This window comes from Mchenga conophoros, linkage group LG14 (assembly GCF_057382185.1).
Source record: "Mchenga conophoros isolate Kocher_MC1m ecotype Shallow Benthic linkage group LG14, M_conophoros_male_GT1.1, whole genome shotgun sequence".
NCBI classification, from domain to species: Eukaryota; Metazoa; Chordata; class Actinopteri; order Cichliformes; family Cichlidae; genus Mchenga; species Mchenga conophoros.
The window spans coordinates 36,326,541-36,350,627 of NC_140539.1; the positions used below are offsets into that span (position 1 = coordinate 36,326,541).

The following is a 24,087-nucleotide window of genomic DNA, read 5'->3' on the forward strand; positions in this document are numbered from 1 at the left end:
GTTTTCTATGTGATCCTTCATAAAACATCACATATTTTCCAACATAATTCAGGGTTTTGTTTGGTCTAAGTAAGCAGAGAAGTCCAGGCATCCAGTTTCCATGCAGATGTTTACATGAAGCTCATCATCTGATGATGAAACTTACTTTGCACCCAAGCAGCCCAACCAGAAATTGAAAGTGTACATGCATCAAGGGACGGAGCGCATCCCGTCAATAGGTCCAAAGTGCAATCGAGGCTAATCCCATGATCTTCTTATTTTCTTGTAGACCGAAGTTGAAAATCTGGCAGTATTTATTTTTGTGATTTTTTTTCCACTCTCAGCCGTCCTTCTCCTGTATTTGGGTCTGTTTGTTAATTTATTTCAATCATGTAAACAATATACAGGTACATTTAGCAAAGAAAATTAGAGAAAAAATTGTATACAAAATAAAGTTAATACATTTCAATATTGCTTCTGTTCTGATTCAGTTACATGTCGAAAGGGAGAGGGAAGAAGTACACACTTATTTATTTAAGTTATCTGTCAATATTTAGTCAGCTTCCTTACTGCTAAGGAAGGGCGATCGTGGCTCAAGAGTTGGGAGTTCGCCTTGTAATCGGAAGGTTGCCGGTTCGAGCCCCGGCTTGGACAGTCTCGGTCGTTGTGTCCTCGGGCGAGACACTTCACCCGTTGCCTACTGGTGGTGGTCAGAGGGCCCGGTGGCGCCAGTGTCCGGCAGCCTCGCCTCTGTCAGTGCGCCCCAGGGCGGCTGTGGCTACAATGTAGCAGCCATCACCAGTGTGTGAATGTGTGGATGACTGGATATGTAAAGCGCTTTGGGGTACTTAGGGACTAGTAAAGCGCTATATAAATACAGGCCATTTACCATATAATCTGTAATAAAAATAGTGAACAGATTTCTGATGTAATATATAATATAATATTACACCATGAAATTTTCTAAATAGCGACAATTCACTTAATTTCAACATTTTCCCTCTTCTTTATAGCTCAAGAAGATCATATCTCTATAACTCTTGTTGAACTGTTTTATGTTTGGATATTGCTTCAATTCCATATTCAAACTGTTCCACAGCTTCACTCCATGCACTGAAACACAAAAGCTTTTTCCTGTTGCACGTACCTTCCCTGTTTTGAGTTACAAAAACCCCTTAAATTATAACTTACTCCTTTAAAAATAACATACTCTGAATATAATCTGGCAGTTCCTTATTTTTTGCTTTGAATAGAATTTGTGCTGTTTGGAATTTCACTAGATCAGCAAATTTCAATATTTCAGACTGCAAAAATAGTGAGTTTGTATGTTTCCTATAACCTGCATTGTGGATGATTCGAACTGCTTTTTTGTTGAAGAGTAAAAAGTGAAAGTAATGTGGTTTAATAGTTGTTGCCCCAGACCTCTGCACAAAAGCTTAAGTATGGTGAAACCAGTGAACAGTAGAGAATATGAAGTGATGTCCCGTGTGATACCTGCTTTGCCTTGTTTAGTATTGCAATGCTTCGTGATACTTTGGAATGAATATATCTTACGTGAGCACTCCAGATTTTCATCTATTATTACCCCCAGAAATTTATTTTCACTGACTGTAGTGGAGATATCAAAGATAGGCACGGCTGTGGCACTGATTCAGTCTTTGAGCACTACGGTCACCCCGGTGTGTCGGCCAGAACACCACTTAAGGCCAAATTGTCCCAGAGTACGAAAGAAGGAGGGAGCTTGAGGTTCCGTTTGAGGCACTTTATTGTCACCACTTAATTTCTGGGGCTGTAAACACAGCGGGTGTACATAAGTGTATGTCTGGGTGTGTGTGTGTGTGGTTTCCTACAAGGAAATAAACAAGGGAAATAACAATCAATAAAGATAATAGACAAGTCAAATACTCAAATATAAACATAATACAAAATAGTTAACATAATCAAATATAAAGATCAGAAAAATATAATACACTTCAAACTGCTCACACTATGCAACTAAATAGCATCAGTGCGAGGTTAAGCAACCGTCAGTACACAGGAACTACTTCCGGTAGTTATACAAAATAAAAGCATCCCCCGTTATAATCCGCTATAATGCTCTTATTGTGAAGGGCAAGCGGGACGCTATACTTCCGGTCAAACTACGTTCGCTATTTTATTAATCCACGTACCTAATTGTTCGCTACAAACTCCGCTACTTCAAAGTAAACAATCACAAGCATCACATACAACATATAGAGAAGGTCTGATAACACAGGAATGACATTATGGACATACGAGCGACCGTACATGCGTCAACAAGCTAAACCGGGGCCAAGCTAACAACATAAGTTAGCATATGAAATGAGGGTGAACTCACGCGTTGCATGCGTGGCCTACCGCTCCAACTATGGACTACATTAGCTCCTAAATGGTAACATACTACAGTACTGACACAACAAAGGCAAAATACAACACAGGTCACTACTTACTTGTCATTTACGCACACCTAACATGCCCCAGGAATCAGTGCACCCCCTCCGGACCAACACTGCTCAGCCGCCATTAAACTGCCCACCTTACTAACCGGATGATGTCACTAGAAGGTGGGCTGGCCCAAACTGACAGAAGATGGAACATTACATGAACTTATATAAACTTATAAACACCAGTAAAACTATTATATGAACTTTGGGGCCTTTTATACACTGACTCTTTCAATATCAACACCATCCATCCATCCATCTTCATCCGCTTTATCCGAGGCCGGGTCGCGGGGGCAGCAGCCTAAGCAGAAAGGCCCAGACCTCCCTCTCCCCAGCCACCTCCTCCAGCTTATCCGGGGGAACACCAAAGCGTTCCCAGGCCAGCCGAGAGATATAATCTCTCCAGCGTGTCCTGGGTCTGCCTGCTGGGCATTCCCAGTTATGTAAAAATAGAAAACAATGATCCACGCTGCAGTTTCACACCTTGCATTTCCATCCACTGGGACAAATTGGACCCTTTGCCATCCTACTTATGGGGGATTTTAATATTATTTAAATAAACTGCCAAACGTGTTTTGAATTTGCCCTAAAATAAAGTCATTAAAAAAATTTCCACTTGGAGTTAAAGTGGACATTAAACACCACATGTATAAAGATTAATTTGCACCATGAAGCCCTGCTGTCACAAACTTGCATAGATGTAACATTGTCTGTGAAGTTAGATTTAAGAGAGAAGTCCTTGAAGTTTTTACAACAGAACGTGACGTCATCAGGTTGGTGGGTTGGCTGCGGCTCATAGACTTACATTATATTAGAAAACCATTGAACCTCAGTGGAAAACAAGATTAAAACTAACAAGTCTAAGGGGGGTCACTTTGGTGCTCCCCCTGGCTACAGCAAAGAGTTTCATGTTAAGAAACCAAAGATGTACTGTCCACTTTCACTCTGTGTCTCCTAAACAGTCAGTGTTTCCTCGTTGTTTGGCTAGCTGTGAAACGGGAAAATCCACCTGTTGGCTGTAATGTTCATGCAGGTGGCAGCAGGGAAAGTGGATATTTGTTATTCAACATGCGTCTGAGCTTATATTGACACCATAGGAGGTAAACTCTGTCGTGGAAGTAGGTTTCCATCTAAGTTAATGCCAGCTGTGACAGTTCTAACAGTTGTGCTGCTTGTTGTAGATCAGAAATAAATATAAACAGCTTATATTAAGTTGTGCCCAGTAGCTCAGCAGATACTCTAAAGCTCATGATGTAATGAGGAAAAGAAAACAGGCTGATATCCAGATTGACGTTTTGGAAACTGATTTTGCTTCTGCAGCATCCTGTGTGCAATCCTGTTAGAATATGTCTGATCAGGGCGATGGTTGGATCCTGTTAAATACCCCAATTCTTTGATCTTTGGGCTGAAAGAAGAACAACACTTGGTGTTTAATGCTCAATCAACAATCTCTTTAGACCATACAACCCTTTAGGCATAAACGTCCGGATGGGAGATTTGCACAGGAGGTGGAGTTTTCCATCTACCCAGCTCCCCAAGTGTCCACTGCTGTGGTTGAGCCATACAACTCCATCCTGACCACCCACACCACCCTAGAGCACTCTGACTGTGCCTTCATGGTAGATAACGAGGCAATCTATGACATCTGCCGTAGGAACCTCGATATCGAGCGTCCTTCCTACACCAACCTGAACAGGTTGATCAGCCAGATTGTGTCCTCCATCACTGCTTCGCTCCGCTTCGATGGCGCCCTCAATGTTGATCTGACAGAGTTCCAGACCAACTTGGTGCCCTACCCTCGTATCCATTTCCCCCTGGCCACCTACGCCCCCGTCATCTCTGCAGAGAAAGCTTATCACGAGCAGTTAACTGTATCAGAAATCACAAACGCTTGCTTCGAGCCAGCCAATCAGATGGTGAAATGTGACCCTCGCCACGGCAAGTACATGGCCTGCTGCCTTTTGTACCGTGGCGATGTGGTGCCCAAAGATGTCAACGCTGCCATTGCTACCATCAAAACCAAGCGCACCATCCAGTTCGTGGACTGGTGCCCCACCGGTTTCAAGGTCGGCATCAACTACCAGCCACCCACTGTGGTTCCTGGTGGAGACCTGGCCAAGGTCCAGAGGGCTGTGTGTATGCTGAGCAACACCACCGCCATCGCTGAGGCCTGGGCACGACTTGACCACAAGTTTGACTTGATGTACGCCAAGCGTGCATTTGTTCACTGGTATGTGGGTGAGGGAATGGAGGAGCGTGAGTTTTCTGAGGCTAGAGAGGACATGGCAGCTCTAGAGAAGGATTATGAAGAGGTTGGAGTTGACTCTGTTGATGGGGAGGGAGATGAGGAAGGTGAGGAGTAGGTTCATTGCAATAAAATCATCAAAGTTATGCAAGTTCGCTCAGAAGCACTGTTACGTTCTACCAAATCTTGTTACACATTCCTGTGTATATTTTTCAACTTTAAATAAATGTGTTTGAAAATGTGTTTTAATGCTATGTGAGAGTGTAACATGGAGACATGACCACTTTGTTTTGTAGTTCTGTTCTTTCAATATCAGCACTTTCTTTTATTAAGGTGCTGCTTAATAAAGAGTACATGAGCTGTTTAATCACTGCTATGCTTAATTTTAACCCTCCAAAATCTAGAAAAGAAAGTTAACCACTAGGTTAATTCTGAATAAAGTAAAATAACGTAAATAAATTACAAATATAATAATTTAACATTATAATAACTAAAAGCGACATTTTTAGTGAATCTATATCTTTCTTAACCCCCCTAGTTCACAAAGCCTTAAAGTTTACTCTTCGGGCGCCCCTCATCCCCCGTTTTTTTCCGCCAAAATTATCCACACCCACTGCCGCGCTGAGCATTCTGGGATATGTTGGGCCACAAAGTCTACACCGCCACATCCTTAAAATTCAGGGAAATGAAGGACGCATTTGAGGGCCGGATTTCGAGCAGCCTTCGAAGTGGGACAGCCTTCGTCGCGTCGCTGTGACGTAATCGGCCTTAAAATGCGGCCTTTAAGGCTGCAGACCCTGAATTAGGATACAGCCATCCGGTTGTTCAGTGATGACGCGACGAATCCTACTTCCGGGTCTAAAGTAGTCTGCGTTTAATATGGCTTTTGTGTTGTTAACATGTTTAATGTTATGTATTTTCTTCTATTTGATCTCAAAAAGCTCCTAAAACAGTCAGTGATCCCTGTTGACCTCCCTCGGCTTTTATTACCGCTAATCATTTATTTAAGCTCAGTTTTTAAAACCTTACGATGTAACTACAGCCCAGCCCATGCAGCAGTATATGAATGACTAACCTCGTATTGTGGATGGATTATCTCAGTTGTTCTCCTGGCTGAAGTTTGGTCCTTTTACAGCATCCTGCCATGCGATTACATTTGTTTCTGACCACCGAGAACACTCACGTTAACTTTTATCGAGTGGAAAAAAAAGTTAGCTTGTTTATATTATGCTAACATAGCTATGTCGCTAGCGGTCACGTAGCACATCATTATATACCAGCTAGCCCAACTTCAGTAACCCTACAAACGTCACTGCTGTTTAGTTTTCTGTCTTCATTTATGCTGGAAGTGATAGCAGAGCTGTATGTTTTAATTTGTTTCCAAAACCCCGCAGTCAGGACATGCTATATTGTATTTAGATAGAAGCTAGCGAGCTAACTCCCTGCTAACTTCTAACTCCGTTAAATGTCATAAATTCCGTTTTCATGGATGCCTGGATGTTAAACTCAATTGTTACACCTGGTAGAGCAGAACGCTGATCATTTTATTAAAGATGAAAGACTTTAGACAGTTTTTCAACTCTCAGTAATGCCACAGTGATCGTTTGATATATGGACCTGCAGCGGAGTTTAGACCCAGACACGGCTAGTGACGTCAGACTGAACAACCGGATAGCCTAACATATGAAACAGGAAAAGACGGCCGTGTAATCCCTTTATTTCCCTTGAGAGAGAAATGGATCTGAAACCACAGAAATCAGAGTGTTTGCAGAGTGCAGACACACAGATAATGAAGACATGCTGCTCGGAAATGTTAGATACAGATAAAAATGGAGTGTGTGTGTGTGTGTGTGTGTGTGTGTGTGTGTGTGTGTGTGTGTGTGTACTGAGCCCAACTGCCTCAGTAATTATGGACCTTATAGTCCTTACAAACACTGTTTCACTAACTTCAGTAAACATTTTACATACATATGTCACTGCTGTGTAATTTACAGCAAACGCCGTGAACGCAGCGGTGCACGAGCCACTGCAGTGGAGCTCACGTACAGCTTTGTGGGCTCAGAATGTGGTTATAAATGTTTTGTACTTCTACTTTTGTATGTGTAAAAAGAATTTGTGTGTGTGTAAAAAAGATTTGTATGTGGACTTAGCCAAAAAAAAACCCGTGTGAATCTCTGCAAGTTACAAGTACGAATTTTGACCCTATTTTTCTTCCTTTCATCTGATTGGTCAATGTCATGTCAATCACAAATGTAACAATCCAATCAGAGAACAGATGGGTTTGGCTGTCGGAGGGGAGCTTTTTTGAACTGCGGGTTATTACTCTATAATATTACTTACTCTAATATTATTAATAATAATTATTAGTAATATTAATTATTAATTATCTAATAATATACTAATCTAATATTACTTACACCGCACTTTACAGTTATTTATTTGTAAAAAATGTTTGGAATCGTATGATTTTTGTTCCACTTCTCACATGTTTACCACTTTGTGTTGGTCTTTCACGTGGAATTCCAATAAAATTGATTCATGTTTGCGGCTGTAATGTGACAAAATGTGGAAAAGTTTAAGGGGGCCAAACACTTTTGCAAGCCACTGTAAAGAACTTGGAAAGAAAAACTTCTGGCATCCAGATGTTTTTCTTCTCTACAAAGGTGTATTAAAAAAAAGAACAGCAAATGATAATATTACAGCGGATGTGTGACCTTAAAGGTTTCTGGCTGAAAAAAGGTCACTGATCAAACTGATTCTTGCTCACAAAAAACATTTTAATCAGATTCTCTGCAGGAAAATTTGAAAACATTTCCTCCTAACTTCTCAGTATTCACTTATCAGCATTCAGTCAAACGTTCATTTACGGGTGTAGTTACTGCTAATAACTGACTTTCCACAGCAGTTGTTTGGTCGGACACAGTGAGAGATGTAATCTGTTACTCTTCATGTGAGAAAGAAGGTGTCTCTGAGATGTACTAATAGTGTGTTAGTTCCAAATAATAAATTAGTGAATGTATTTCATGGCAGTTTGATTATTCTGGGACAAACAGTGCAGTCTTCCTCAAAGCATCACTGTGAATATAATCATATAATGTTAAAAATATAATAACAGTCTTTTTATTATTGGTCAATGAAATAAATAAATCCTCTTTATTATCAGAGTGAAAACAGACTTCCACAAACGAACGTCAACTGATGACTCCATAAATATTCAGCCATTCAAAGGTGACTGACCTGCTTCAACAGCCAAAATCACATATTTCTGGAAGGTCCACTCACTGGTTATTCAGCATGCCAGGCTGCAGTTACACCATGCAGACAAAAGAGCACTCGGAGCAAGTTAAAGGAAAGTTTATTCAAAAGTAGAAGTCTGGGAATGGAGACAGAGGAGTTCACTTAAATCTGTCACTATGAAACGGAAGCAATCAAATCTGCCTAAATCTGACACTCAAAGGTAAACTGGATACCTGGCTGACCATCACGTTCACGACCAGGTGAGGACGGATCAAAGATCAGGAGTCGATTTCAGGCTTGGGCTTGCTTTCATCATATTAGTCCAATCCAATCCAACTTTATTTATAGAGTACGTTAAAACCAACATGGTTGAATAAAGTGCTTTCCATCACAAAAACTGAGATAAAAGTAAAAAAAAACATAAATAGACAAAGAAAGTTAAATAACAATAAAATAAATACATAAATGAAAAAAAGATTTCAAAATTAAATCCTTAAATATATTAAATATTAAAACTAGTGCTGTCAGCGTTAATCTCATTAAAATGACGTTAACGCCACGCGGCAAATCTCCGTTAGTGAATTACAGTTTTTTACAGACGCTAGGACACATGTCTCAATACTTAGGTCACGTTTGCAAAACTCCTCACACAGTGAGCACAACAGAAGTCTATGTGGGCTAAACTGAGGATCAGTTATCATTGTTTTGGCACAAAATGCATTCAATGACTACATCTCTCAAATTTCATGAATCATCTTCTCACTCAGACACAACAACTGCCAAAAATCTTTGTACGGACAGGACATTTTGCATGTGCTTACATACTGTTTTCAAAACTGTTAAACTCATGGTCAAAACAATAACACAATGCAAAACTTGAAAAGACAGCAAAATCCAACAGCAATATTTTATTGAAACATATTTTAAATCTAAAAATGCAGTTTAACCAGCCACAGCTGATTCTCATTGTAGATGAACATCTACACAGCTGTTACTCCTTCAATTTTTCAACTCCTTCAATTCTGGCAGCCAGAAGATTCTTTCCTAGGTGTATTGCCCTAGATGACATAAGATGTGATGTGGATGAGAACCTGTGGCCAAATGGAGAAGACCGAGTAGATTAGCATTACTATTGTATGTGTATCAGTGGATGGCGTGTACACAAATTCTTGTATTTTGGGATTACTTAGTGCAAAAAAATAAAAATACATAAACAAATATTACCGACGTCTGCATGATGTCTGATTCATTCCAGTAACATATATTGAAATTATAAACAGAGATGTGTCCTTGTTTTACACAGGAAAACACTGTGTAATGCTACATGTTGTTAGTGTTTTTTAGGTCATTGTTTTGTGGGTGACAAAGTGTGTTTGTCGGCTGTCAACCTTTGCTAGTGTTCTGGAAGAATGAGTTTATTTGACACCTGAATGAAGTGTTTTGGTAGTTGTAGTGCATTTTGAATGTGAAATGAACTGCTTTGCCAAGCTGAGGGTCAGTTAGGAGAATTGTGTGAAGAGTTTTGCACAAGTGACCTAAGTATTGAGAAATGTGCCCTAGCGTCTGTAAAAAACTGTAACGCAGATCGTGTGGTTGTTTGCTGACAACAAAAAAACATCAAAGGAGAAAAGTTGCATCTAAGAACACGTTTTTTTCTTACTGATGCTCATTAGTGAAACACAAAGACATTAGACAAAAATGAAACTTTAGACCCTCTCCTCCCCCAACAGAAGTCAAAGGGATCTTCCAGGAATAGTGACACTATTTTCTGGAGGATTGATTGGTCAGTACGTCGTGATTTCATACCTGCTGATCTCTAATCTGGAACCTAACCGGCACCAGCAGAGTAAAAGACACTTAACAGCTAAATTGAATCAAGCATAAAAACATTTTAGGCATTAGTGATGGGTCGTTCGCGAACGAAATGGCTCTTAGAGCCGGCTCTTTGACGTGAACGACGCGAGCCGGCTCCTTATCGCGAGCCGTCACGTGGGTTTTTTTTTTTTTTTTTTCTTTCTCTCAGCCTCTCTCTCGCACTTTTTTTCCGCTTCACTCTGCACGCGAGCCTTGTGCTTTACGCTGGGCAGAGGGGGGAGGGGCGGTAGTTACACTCAGTAGCACAGGAACAGAGCCAGAGAGAGAGAAAGAGAGGCAGGGACAACAACATTAGAAAGGTATAGTAATCATCCACAACTATTTTCGGTTGCAGATGATAAAGGATTGAGAAAGTTTATTCATGCAGGTGAATATGCATGTTCTTTTAGTTTTCATATTATAATTTATATTTAATTGTGTTGTGGTTTGCAGTGTTTTGTGTTCTTTTCACTTTAAATTTGTGAAAGGAAAAAGCTGAAAATTTAAATAGTTAAAACTTGAAATGTGAATAGTTGATTTTTGTATTATATGATTTATTTATTACATTTTATGTGGAGTGAATAAATAAAAGTATATTTACGGTGGCCCCTAGAGACAAAGCACATACAAACTTCAAATCACGTACGAACTCTGAAGCATGTACAAACTCCAAAACACGTAAAAACACGTACAAACTCCAAAACACGTAAAAACTCCAAAAACACGTAAAAACACGTACAAACTCCGAAGCACGTAAAAACTCAGAAGCATATAAAAACTCAGAAGCACATAAAAACTCAAAACACGTACAAAAGACAACAGAAGTGCTCCAGGATGCTGGGCGCAGTGTTGAGCCTTTGTTATCTTGTGGCTACACAAGCCAGCAAGTACCAACGACCGGATTTGGTGTGTGGTAATAACAGGTAAATGAACTTTTTTTTAAATTATTTGAATATATATATGAGTGCCTGTGTATAAATACACAAACAATACACACATGCTTTCAATTGTGTAATTTAAGTGATCTAGTAGCTCTGCTTTGGAAGTTCAGTTCATGCTAGAAATGTGTTTTGGAGTTTGTACGTGTTTTGTCTCTAGGGGCCACCGCATATATTTATATATAAACATATATAAATAAAACCACTTGTTTTTACGTTAGTAATTCCTTTTGTGCATAATTTTATATTATTGTTAATAATAAATTAATTAAAGCAACAAAACAACCTGAAGAGCCGGTTCGGAGCCGAAAGAGCCGGCTCTTTTTAGTGAGCCGAACCGAAAGAGCCGGATCTCTAAAAAGAGCCGGAAATCCCATCACTATTAGGCATCAAGACAAGTCATATTATCTGTGAATTTCCCTTTTTTTGATTGGTCAGATGCTGCCAACGCCTCCCTTTCCTTGTGAAGGTGCATGAGAAAACCTGGATTAACATTGCTAACCAGCGGACAGCCCAGTGTGCCCAGCAGAGCCCTTCACACTCTGTTACAGAAAAACCATATGTTTTTTTTTGTGTTGTGTCAGGGATGGATATGTAGTTGTAACGTTTGTGTTCACTAACTTTACTTTCTGTTTCCTACCCTGCCTAGTCTGCCTTGGACTCAATGCTGACTCAGCCTATAGTCTCTCCTCCACCTCTGCCTCTGCTCTCTCACGCTCTTCTCTGGCTCTACTTTCTGCTAACATTCTGCTCTTCTCTCCTCTTCTGAGCCTGCTCCAGCCACAACTTAGCAACTGCTAACTGCAATTCCTTCCTCTGCTTCGCTTTACCTGTTTTACCTGCTACACTTACAGCTATTCTTTCTACCAGCATTTTACACTGAACTTCCACTAATGTCCCTTCAAATCCACATTTCCTGGTGGAGACCTGGCCAAGGTCCAGAGGGCTGTGTGTATGCTGAGCAACACCACCGCCATCGCTGAGGCCTGGGCTTGATGTACGGCAAGCGTGCATTTGTTCACTGGTATGTGGGTGAGGGAATGGAGGAGGGTGAGTTTTCTGAGGCTAGAGAGGACATGGCAGCTCTAGAGAAGGATTATGAAGAGGTTGGAGTTGACTCTGTTGATGGGGAGGGAGATGAGGAAGGTGAGGAGTAGGTTCATTGCAATGAAATCATCAAAGTTATGCAAGTTCGCTCAGAAGCACTGTTACGTTGTTCTACCAAATCTTGTTACACATTCCTGTGTATATTTTTCAACTTTAAATAAATGTGTTTGAAAATATGTTTTAATGCTATGTGAGAGTGTAACATTTTAAATACACGTAGACATTGAGGGCTAGCAGGAGGGACCATGCGCTTACCTGCTGCTCTCTGGCAGGTAGCTCCATGCCCTCCTGGGTTTTAAATGCACCTTAGAACACACATGCATCAACATTACAATGAGCGGGTGGAGGGAGGTTCGGAGTCTTCTCTCACCCCCGTTCTCTGCGACCTGCTGGAGCAGGGGGGCTAGGACTAGGAGGAGGAGTTGGCCGTCCGACTGTGGTCTGGAGTGTGGAGCCTTCCTGCTGCTGCGGAGTCGGGGCGGTCTGCCTCCCCCCACCGCAGGGAAAAGGGAAACACCACCTGGGTCTGGGTGCAGTTCCCCCCTCCAGGGGCGGGGGCACCTAGACCCGGTTTGTAGAGTACGCTTGGGGAGTGTGATCGTGTGTACAGCGTCTCTTTATGTCTGTCTCCACGTTGGTTGAGTGTGGAGTAAGTGCATATGAGAGCATGAGGGTGGGAATGGATGTTTGTGTCTGTGTGTGCCTGTATGTCTGTGTCTATATGTCAGGTTGGGTGTCAGGCGCCACCTTTCTGGGGACATCTCAGGCCCTCCAAGGTTTGGAGGCCTATCTCCCCCTACCACCACTTCCCCTGCCAGTGGCGGACCCCCTCAGACATCGGTGCGTTGGTGGTTCTTTGTGTCCGGGGATGGGCGTCCGGGTACACACCGGCTCACTCCTTGGCGGCCGCTTATCGGGGCCTGGAGCCTGGGGCTCGCTCGGGCCACTTCGGAGGTGGGGTGCCCCCGGCCTCTCGGCCTGGGGCTCGGTCACTCAGGCGCAGCTGGCTGCCGGCGGAGCTCACGGGCGCGTCACTGCAACTCCCCCTGGCTTCTGCTCCGCGGCTGCTGAGTGAGCCCTCATCTGGGACTCTCCTCAGCTCTTTCCGGGACAGTGGCGCAGCTGCCCCTCTGTTGGTCTTCCTTGGTCTCTTGTGTTCTGGGGGCCTCTGGATGTCTGGAGTTTTGATCTCCTCCACACCTGCTTCATGCCCTGGAGGACGGGGCTGTGGCCCCCCCACACCCTCTAGCAGATTATTACATGAAGGAACCTTTTAAAAAAACAAAAAACAAGCGCGTCCGTGCTCACAGGTGTACACACGGGCGATCACACCCACAAACTACACCCTTTTTGGCTCCTACCTCAAAGCACACTGTGTTCTGTTGATCTTATGTGCTGCACAATAATGTTTAACATTTAGTATTTACTGTCATATTCCCATATATCATTGTGATGTTGTTTATTCTATTACTCTTGTTCTCTTCTGCTTGCTTTCTTTTTTCTTTCTCAGCAGGTGATCCAGGTGATTGATATATGCATTTTTTTTTCTCTGCCCGTTCTGTTGGTTTTTGTCTTTTGCCCTTCTCCCCTGTCCCTCTTCTCAGCTGTTTCTTTCCCTCTTTCTTTCTCCCCTTCTTTCCTCCAGTCAAGTCTGTCCCGTATTCATTAAGTGAAAATAAAATAAACAATAAAAGGTGAATCAAATGGACCATTACGGCAAGGCTGGGATGGTCAGTTTGGAAAAGTAAATCCGTTGGGCATCTTTCTTTGCCTTTAGACAACAATTCTGATGGCAAAAGAGCCAAACGGGACAGGCAAAAAAAAAAAAAAAGGTTTTCTTTGGACAGTGGCTGCTTATTTTTAGCCCAGTCCTTATATCTGACCATTTTCAGGGGAGTAACTTTTTGTTTGTTTGTGAAGTCATTTAACACTGACCTAGGAATCATATACATGACACACAACTTAGCCAAGAACCCATTTTACCAAAGATAACACAGTTTGACCATCATAATATAGCATTTTTGCACCAACAAAGTGATTCCAAAAGAGACAATAGCCAAAAACTTGATATATAACTTGGTATGGTGTGAAGTGTAGTCTTACAAAACTGATGAAACTGGGCAAATGGAAGACAAAAGTAGAAATGGCAGGCCTAAAGAATCTATTTAAAGTGGATGAACAGTATTTGAAAGGCATGTCCTCAAGAAATAGAAAACAATTTCAGCAGAGACCAATAAAGGATCTGAAAGACACATCTGGTCCTTCAGTTGAAGCCCCATCAGAAATGGTCTCTGTGGAAGGGTAGCTGTCAAGAACTTATTCTTAAGGAAGGAAAACAGGGAGAAAGGCCGGGAGAAAGGCCAAATTACACAAGAACTGGTCTGAAGAGGTTTGATGGAGTGATGATGCAAATTTGAAAAATTGCATTAATTATTACTATGCACAGAGGATGTCAGGAGAGAGGTACAACAGTGAGTGTCTAAAACCACCTGTAAAACACAGTGGAGACTCTGTCATGGTTTCGGCTGCATTGATGAGATGTTGGAGATTTTGCCAAAACTGCTAAAATGATGAGCACAGAAAAGAACAATCAAATTTTGAGCCACCGTGCAAGACCATCTGGAGAGCAGCTGATTACCAACAGCTTCATTCTTCAGCATGATAATGATCCCAAACAAAATCCCAATGCAGTAAAAATATAGACAGATAGAAAAATGCAGTGGAACACTATCAGTCATGGATTGGCCTCCCCAGAGCCTGGACATCAACGTTTTCACAGCAAAATTTTGAAATGAGGGATGATTCAAAGCTTTTACACAGTTCTATACTTCACTAGAGTGACTGAGCTTTTCCATAGACATCAAGCAAGCAAGCAAGCAAGCAAGAAAGAAAGAAAGAAAAAGAAAGAAAGAAAGAAAGAAAAACATTAACCACATGATGACTACAAAAATGCTGTTGTTAAAGTTTGATCACCATGTGTGTAATAACTCTCTGTGTTGCTATGGTGTGTCAACTGTGAGTCATCTATTCCTAATGGCGAGATTTTATGACAACAACACAAAACAAGATTTCTGAGTATTAGAACTCACCTTCATCAGCACCACAGAGAACATGTTGCTGTATAAATCTGTTTCCTGTTCTTTTTTCCTGATTATTTGCTCTTAAATATCTTCTTCCATCACTGATTTTGTTAGGGTTGATTCAGATTTGTGCTTGCTATTGTTCTCACACACACATTCAAACCACATCTCATTATTAAATCCTTTCCATACCTTTGGGCAAAACAGATCTTATCTCAACCTTTAATTATGGCAGCTCTGTGTAAATTAGTCTAGAACCAAAACACTGGAAGAGAAATCCCAACTAAATCTGAGGAATACTTGTTTGCCAAGATCATTGGACTCACAATTATGCCTTATCACTGTCGGGAAATGGATGGAATCAACATAAGTTTTTATGCATCAGCACATAATTAGAAATGATCCAGTCCTTAGCAGGTCTTAAACGTAGGTACATACACCCTCTGTTGAACAACAACAATGAAATTTTACACAGTGTCATTATTTATTTTACAAAAAAAGTAAAGCTATGTGTGAAAACCCACGTAGACCCATTCAACATTTTGCAAAACTACAATGATCAGCAATACGTTAAAGTAACTGTTGTTTCTATAACTTTATCAGTTTTTTACATCTGTTCACACCTGTGTCCAGATCAGTAGGCATATAGGCATGTACCAATCAAGTTTGAATGGGCCAATAGGTGGAGGCCCTACACCAGGAAAACAAGAGACAGACAAACAACAGTTCCATCTATCCTTGCATATAACAACATCCATTTTTTACAATGCTGCTGCAGTTCACTGAGACTCGTGGTCATTCATTTATGCATAGCTCTCTTAAGCTTTTACCATGGCATTGCAGGTGGGTTGGGTTAGGATTAGCACTTTGACTGGATCACTGAAAGCCTTTGATTCGGTCTAATGTAGACTTTTTGGTGTGTGGTGTGGGATCATTGTACTTTTAGCTTATAGACAGATGGCCTCAATTTCAGTTCATAATCCTTCAGTATAAAGATGAGTTTGTTAATTCAATGGCTGCAAGGTCCCGGGGCTGCAAAACACAGCCAAATCATCGCGCATCTACCACTGTGCTTGATGGTTAGTATAGGGTTTTTGTGCTTATGTGCTGGTTTTGTTCCAGATATCTTGTGTTTTCTTTATCTTGACATTTGTTTTGAGTTTTTTTTCAATACTTTTAAAGTCCTTTTTGTAACTGTACAGTTAAGCATTTAAAATGCTGAGGCCTGCAGTCTGACATTTCACTCTCTCTCAGTTTTTTTGTTTTTTGAGTATATATATATATATATATATATATATATATATATATATATATATATATATATATATATATATATATATATATATATACCCAAAAAATGTCCAAGTCCAACATAATTTTTATATTAAGAAACTAGTTGTCAAGTATTTAACTAGATAGATAAGCCCTTTATTAATCCTACAAGTGAATTTTATGTTACAGAAGCATGATAGGCAGTAAAAAAAATAGTACACTCTACAATAAACAACAAATAAACAACAGAGTTTAAAAAAAAGTGCCACAGTCGCCTGGTAATGGCCTCCTCATACTATGTGATAGTGGAGGAATGTATGTATTTATAACAGTAGCAAAAACAGAAAAGTAAAAATGAAATTAGTTAAAAACAGTAAAAGTAAAAACACTGTTTAAGATAGTAAGTGCAAGTTGCATTAATAAGCCATAAAAGAAAAAAAGAAAAAGAAGAAAAAAGAAGGAAAAAAAAAAAGAGAGAGAGTGTAACATGGAGACATGACCACTTTGTTTTGTAGTTCTGTTCTTTCAATATCAGCACTTTCTTTTATTAAGGTGCTGCTTAATAAAGAGTACATGAGCTGTTTAATCACTGCTATGCTTAATTTTAACCCCCCAAAATCTAGAAAAGAAAGTTAACCGCCAGGTTAATTCTGAATAAAGTAAAATAACGTAAATAAATTAAAATATAATAATTTAACATTATAATAACTAAAAGCGACATTTTTAGTGAATCTATATCTTTCTTAACCCCCCTAGTTCACAAAGCCTTAAAGTTTACTCTTCGGGCGCCCCTCATCCCCCGTTTTTTTCCGCCAAAATTATCCACACCCACTGCCGCGCTATGCATTCTGGGATATATTGGGCCACGAAGTCTACACCGCCACATCCTTAAAATTCAGGAAAATGAAGGACGCATTTGAGGGCCGGATTTCGAGCAGCCTTCGAAGTGGGACAGCCTTCGTCGCGTCGCTGTGACGTAATCGGCCTTAAAATGCGGCCTTTAAGGCTGCAGACCCTGAATTAGGATACAGCCATAGCCTAACATATGAAACAGGAAAAGACGGCCGTGTAATCCCTTTATTTCCCTTGAGAGAGAAATGGATCTGAAACCACAGAAATCAGAGTGTTTGCAGAGTGCAGACACACAGATAATGAAGACATGCTGCTCGGAAATGTTAGATACAGATAAAAATGGTGTGTGTGTGTGTGTGTGTGTGTGTGTACTGAGCCCAACTGCCTCAGTAATTATGGACCTTATAGTCCTTACAAACACTGTTTCACTAACTTCAGTAAACATTTTACATACATATGTCACTGCTGTGTAATTTACAGCAAACGCCGTGAACGCAGCGGTGCACGAGCCACTGCAGTGGAGCTCACGTACAGCTTTGTGGGCTCAGAATGTGGTTATAAATGTTTTGTACTTCTACTTTTGTATGTGTAAAAAGAATTTGTGTGTGTGTAAAAAAGATTTGTATGTGGACTTAGCCAAAAAAAACCCCGTGTGAATCTCTGCAAGTTACAAGTACGAATTTTGACCCTATTTTTCTTCCTTTCATCTGATTGGTCAATGTCATGTCAATCACAAATGTAACAATCCAATCAGAGAACAGATGGGTTTGGCTGTCGGAGGGGAGCTTTTTTGAACTGCAGGTTATTACTCTATAATATTACTTACTCTAATATTATTAATAATAATTATTAGTAATATTAATTATTAATTATCTAATAATATACTAATCTAATATTACTTACACCGCACTTTACAGTTATTTATTTGTAAAAAATGTTTGGAATCGTATGATTTTTGTTCCACTTCTCACATGTTTACCACTTTGTGTTGGTCTTTCACGTGGAATTCCAATAAAATTGATTCATGTTTGCGGCTGTAATGTGACAAAATGTGGAAGAGTTTAAGGGGGCCGAACACTTTTGCAAGCCACTGTAAAGAACTTGGAAAGAAAAGCATCTTGCATCAGGACATCCAGATGTTTTTCTTCTCTACAAAGGTGTATTAAAAAAAGAACAGCAAATTATAATATTACAGCGGATGTGTGACCTTAAAGGTTTCTGGCTGAAAAAAGGTCACTGATCAAACTGATTCTTGCTCACAAAAAACATTTTAATCAGATTCTCTGCAGGAAAATTTGAAAACATTTCCTCCTAACTTCTCAGTATTCACTTATCAGCATTCAGTCAAACGTTCATTTACGGGTGTAGTTAAAAAACTGCTAATAACTGACTTTCCACAGCAGTTGTTTGGTCGGACACAGTGAGAGATGTAATCTGTTACTCTTCATGTGAGAAAGAAGGTGTCTCTGAGATGTACTAATAGTGTGTTAGTTCCAAATAGTAAATTAGTGAATGTATTTCATGGCAGCTTGATTATTCTGGGACAAACAGTGCAGTCTTCCTCAAAGCATCACTGTGAATATAATCATATAATGTTAAAAATATAATAACAGTCTTTTTATTATTGGTCAATGAAATAAATAAATCCTCTTTATTATCAGAGTGAAAACAGACTTCCACAAACGAACGTCAACTGATGACTCCATAAATATTCAGCCATTCAAAGGTGACTGACCTACTTCAACAGCCAAAATCACATATTTCTGGAAGGTCCACTCACTGGTTATTCAGCATGCCAGGCTGCAGTTACACCATGCAGACAAAAGAGCACTCGGAGCAAGTTAAAGGAAAGTTTATTCAAAAGTAGAAGTCTGGGAATGGAGACAGAGGAGTTCACTTAAATCTGTCACTATGAAACGGAAGCAATCAAATCTGCCTAAATCTGACACTCAAAGGTAAACTGGATACCTGGCTGACCATCACGTTCACGACCAGGTGAGGACGGATCAAAGATCAGGAGTCGATTTCAGGCTTGGGCTTGCTTTCATCATATTAGTCCAATCCAACTTGAATCCAGATGATGGAAAGATAGCCCGGGTCTGTTGATGAGTCTCCACTTAAACACTGACGTTGTTTGTGTTTCCTGGAGTCCCGTCAGTCCTGTAAACCAGCGTCCCCAACCTTTTTTGTGCCACGGACCAGTTTATGACCGACAATATTCTCAAGGACCGACCTTTAAGGTGTCGAGGATAAATACAACAAAATAAAACCAGTACCGCTGCCAAAACAAGAAGAGTTATTCAAAACACATGGGAAAAGACCCAGGGAAACAGAGTTAATGATTAAAAAGATTTTAAAAAATAACGCTAAAACCCCTGAAGAGCATCAGTTTCACACCCAAACCTCAACTCTCGCGGCCTGGTACCAAACGACCGGTGCCGGTCCGTGGCCCGGGGGTTGGGGACCGCTGCTGTAAATAAAAGGAATCTGTTTGAAGGCTGTGCAGAGCAGCGGGACCACACATTGTCACGTAACGTTTTTCATCATATTAATATTTATTTGTAAAATAGTAAATTTTAGTTTTAATGTTCAGTAAATAAAATTACATTATTGAATACTACGTGCTACGCAATAATAGTAATAATATTACTTCTAATAGTCGTAATAGCAGTTATTGTTTTTGTTGTCATCATGCTGTTAAAATTGTGACTTTTAAAATTTTAATTAATTAAAATAAAATATTTAAAAAAAACTTTTTTAACTCTACCACCAAAAACCGAATACTAAAAAATAATAATAAATGATGATAACATGTATTTATTATGTTGCTCTTTGTTTGATTTCTCTTCTGTTTTTTTTCTCCATACAGGTGATCCAGGTGTTTTGTTTGTTTTTCTTTTTGTTCCTTCCCCCCTTTCTCATCATCTCTTCTCCCCTCTGTTTTTCTTTCTCTCCCTCTTTCTTTCATTCTTTCCTTCTCCCTGTCCTTTCCCCCAGTCATGTCTGTCCCGTCTGTAACAACTGATAATAAAATAAAATAAATACACAATTATAATAAAGGTCAATCAAATGGACCAACATGGCATCTTTCTTGGCCTTCAAACAACAATTCTGATGGCTAAAGATCCAAATGGGACAGGCAAATAAATAAATAAATAAATGATGATAACCATGTGCAGCTTCTCTCGTCTTCCATTTTTCCCTGATGTGTTTCACTCAACATCAGACATGTGTTAAAGTGTGTTGGCTGCATATTAAGGTCAAAATGCTGATGAGCTCTGATCCAGTTGACTGATATACTCTGCTCTACATCCTGCACTGAAATATGAGGATTGTGTGTTTATTAAAATTAAAAATCATCACGCAGTCATTGACAGAAGAGCATCAACATTCAGCCTGTTAGATTAGATTTAGATATTTTTATTTCAGAAATGATTCCTAACAAAAATGGAGAATATAAAAACACAATCAAAGCAGTAAAGTCCATATTATGAAGTGTTTGCTGTATCAGACAATCATGTTTATTCACAACAATGAAAACAATATAGTGCAGATAAACATGGTGCTGTAATGAATCTGCTCTTAAACACAATAACAAAATACATTTTCCAAGAGAGATGATAATGATTCACATCAGAGTGAAGAACGAATACATTTACAACTGGTTTCTAACATTTCTTATAGATCGAACTGATCACTGATAGAAACAGAAGAATGTTCAAAATGATACTCTGAGAGATACATGAATGAGATATGGATAAACATCAAATCACATAAAACAAAAAAGCACAAAATCACTATGACTGAAATAAAATATGAGCAGAAATATAGAAGAATTAAGTCAAAAGATAGAAAAAGGCAAAATGTTTAAAATATATAATCACATAAGAGACTGAACCGTCCAGTCAGGTCACAGATTCATATCTACAATAATATTTTTCTTTGTTTTTGTTTTGATTTAATCACTTCTATGTATTATTATTATCATCATCATCAGCATATTAAGTGTGTGTCTGAGCTGAAAGCTGCTCTCCTCTCCTGGTTTTCTGTATCACACAGACCACAACAACACAAAGCATCACCTGCAGACCGCTGAGCAGTATCCACCTGACTCTGTAGAAGGTCGAGTAAACCCCAAAAGGCTCTCTGTGGATCAGAACAAATGTTTCTCTTGACACACACTCATACCGTGACTTATAACCTGCACACACATACTCTCCTGCATCTTCCAGTGAGACATTAGAGATTATCAGGCTGTCACGGGAACAAGTGATTCTTTTGTCACTGCAGAACTCAGCACTGTACACAATTTTGCCTTCTGTTTGGATCGACTTCATGAGCCAAAAGCCCCAAGTACTTTTTTCCAAATCATCAGAGCATCTCATAGTGACTTCATCTCCCTCTGAGAAAACCTTTACTGCAGGTGGACCAAATTTAGGGCACACGAAAAGCCAGTACGCGTGCATTACTTTTTCACCTACACAGCTGTAGATACCTGAATCATTTAACATTAGTGATGGAAGTACCAGCGAGAAGTTTCGACCAATTTCTTGATCAGTATCGTAACGTACTTCCTTCATCCAAACCGGGGGCTGGTCATGAATGGGGTCCATGAAGGGACACTCCAGCACAGCTGTGTCTCCCTCTGAAGCATAACGTAGCTTTGTTTGTTTGGTCAAACGTACAGAGTGAGTGCTCACACACTGCTGTTGGTTCATCACCAGGCAGATGTAAGACGTTGGTCGTGTGTTGACATGAAGAAGTGATGCGTTTGTCACCTGCAGGAAACTTTCTTGGACTTTATTCACGTTCAAAATTCTGTCTTTATATAATTGATTCCACTCCCCGTAATGTCTGATCCAACGCACCGTCAGATTCTCACCTGCTCCTTTACATTGTACGTCTACAGTGTCTTCAAGACTTGCGATAGATTCTTCCCCCTTTACTGTCTTGCACACAGTCAGGCTGATGTTTCTCTCATATGTCACGCTGCCCTGAGTCCAGCACACATCTCGGTACAGTCCAGAGTCTGAGTGGGTCAGGTTGTTGAGAGTAAATGAAGGAGAACCATGAAATGTCTCAGGAAATGAGAGTCGTCCTGTCAGGTCTTCATGTACTGTGAAGGTTCTGTTCCAGGGGTCAGAGATGTTCCACAGGACCAGAGTATCTTCACCAACACGTCTGGAGGTGATGCAGGAGCTGTTTCGATCTGGGAGCTTGAACTGTAAAGAGCCTCCTTCTTCACTTATGGCAATAAATTCTTCTGCATGAATGTTGCTGATGAGAGTGAACAGCAGGGAGAAGCAGAGCTGTGCGACTGCAGCCATCCTGCTCAGAGGTCTCCTGGTGAGTGTCGTACAAGCACTGACACTGCTCGCTTCATGAGCTTCCTGTTTGTGGTTGGAGGAGGAACGCCACTTCTTCATCACATCATCAAGGAACACTTTGAAGCATTTGGCTCGATATCACGCCGTATATCTGCTTTCACTCTTCACAGGCCAAAGTGTGGACACGTTTTTTTTACACTTCGTTGCATGGGTCCAGGGGTATCAAACATGTGGTCTGGAGCACAGAACCGGCCAGTCACAGTGTCCAATCTGAACCATTACAAGTGAGATAAAGTCAGCTTTACCACACAGCCATGAATATTTATGAAAATCCTTTCTAAACTATTTTAAACTTTTTGAATCGTTTTTTAGTTTCAAAAACAACTAAAAAAAAATGTTGTTTCCTATGTGATCCTTCATAAAACATCACATATTTTGAAACATAATTCAGGGTTTGGTTTGGTCTAAGTAAGCAGAGAAGTCCAGGCATCCAGTTTCCATACAGACGTTTACATAACGCTCATCATCTGATGATGAAACTTACTTTGCACCCAAGCAGCCCAACCAGAAATTGAAAGTGTACATGCATCAAGGGACGGAGCGCATCCCGTCAATAGGTCCAAAGTGCAATCGAGGCTAATCCCATGATCTTCTTATTTTCTTGTAGACCGAAGTTGAAAATCTGGCAGTATTTATTTTTGTGTTTTTTTTTTCACTCTCAGCCGTCCTTCTCCTGTATTTGGGTCTGTTTGTTAATTTATTTCAATCATGTAAACAATATACAGGTACATTTAGCAAAGAAAATTAGAGAAAAAAATACTATACAAAATAAAGTTAATACATTTCAATATTGCTTCTGTTCTGATTCATTTACATGTCGAAAGGGAGAGAGAAGAAGTACACACTTATTTAATCCCACCCCTTTGCCATAAATTATCCGTCAATATTTAGTCAGCTTCCTTACTGATATAATCTGTAATAAAAATAGTCAACAGATTTCTGATATAATATATACTATAATATCACATCAGGAAATTTTCTAAATAGCGACATTCACTTAATTTCAACATTTTCCCTTCATATCATATCAATATCAATTGGGTTCCGGCTTGAGTGAATGCTGGTGCGCCTGGCTGAGCTACTCACTGGTACATTTTTGATTATTTAGATTATTTGGATTCAGATTTGAATGAACAGGGACATTCACACTCAGGACCAGATCGATCTCTGCCAGGGATTGATTTGCAACGCTTGTCCTCAACATCTGCTGTTTCAGCTGAATGTGCTCTTACGTCTTCTTCTCAGTGAGCTGCACTAGCCTACCTGTTCGTCGCTCCGGCTGGCTCGTCTCCTTTTCCTCCACATAATCGAAGATGTGGCCCAAGATGTTCCTGAGCTGGTCGGCACTATTTTGGATTCTCCTGACGCTCGTCTACCATCCTATGGCTGGACTGCTCCGCTATACAGCCGCTGAGCTCCTGCACCTTCGTGGGCAGCTGTCGCTCCCGTCGCCAGCGGAGCTCCACTACCACCCAGACATCACTTTCCAGCCTCGCCGGAGATACATCTATCGCGGGTCCTGCAGGATTTTCCATAACTCCAATGGAACTAAATCGTTTTGGTCTGTTACTTGCCGCCCTCGCAGGAACCCTGATCGGGTTGTCAACCACCGATCTCTAGCCCACCTGCCCAGGGCGCCGACCGCGATTAGCAAAAAAGAAAATACTCCAC

At 40.3% G+C, this 24,087-nt stretch overlaps 1 protein-coding gene and 1 pseudogene across 1 annotated transcript; both read left to right on the forward strand.

The window, feature by feature from the left end:
• The first annotated feature begins 3,956 nt into the window (after nt 1-3,956).
• On the forward strand, nt 3,957-4,837 carry LOC146560279 (tubulin alpha chain-like). The gene has a single exon (XM_085244255.1). It carries the CDS (start codon nt 4,061-4,063, stop codon nt 4,805-4,807), a length of 747 nt encoding a protein of 248 aa, XP_085100381.1. The 5' UTR covers nt 3,957-4,060; the 3' UTR covers nt 4,808-4,837.
• A 6,876-nt stretch (nt 4,838-11,713) lies between these two features.
• LOC146560280 (tubulin alpha chain-like) overlaps nt 11,714-24,087 on the forward strand; it is a 39,521-nt pseudogene continuing 27,147 nt past the window's right edge.

Coding starts and splice junctions, on each gene's coding strand:
- LOC146560279 (XM_085244255.1), top strand. CDS start 4,061: ATGGTAGATAACGAGGCAATCTATGACATCTGCCGTAGGAACCTCGAT.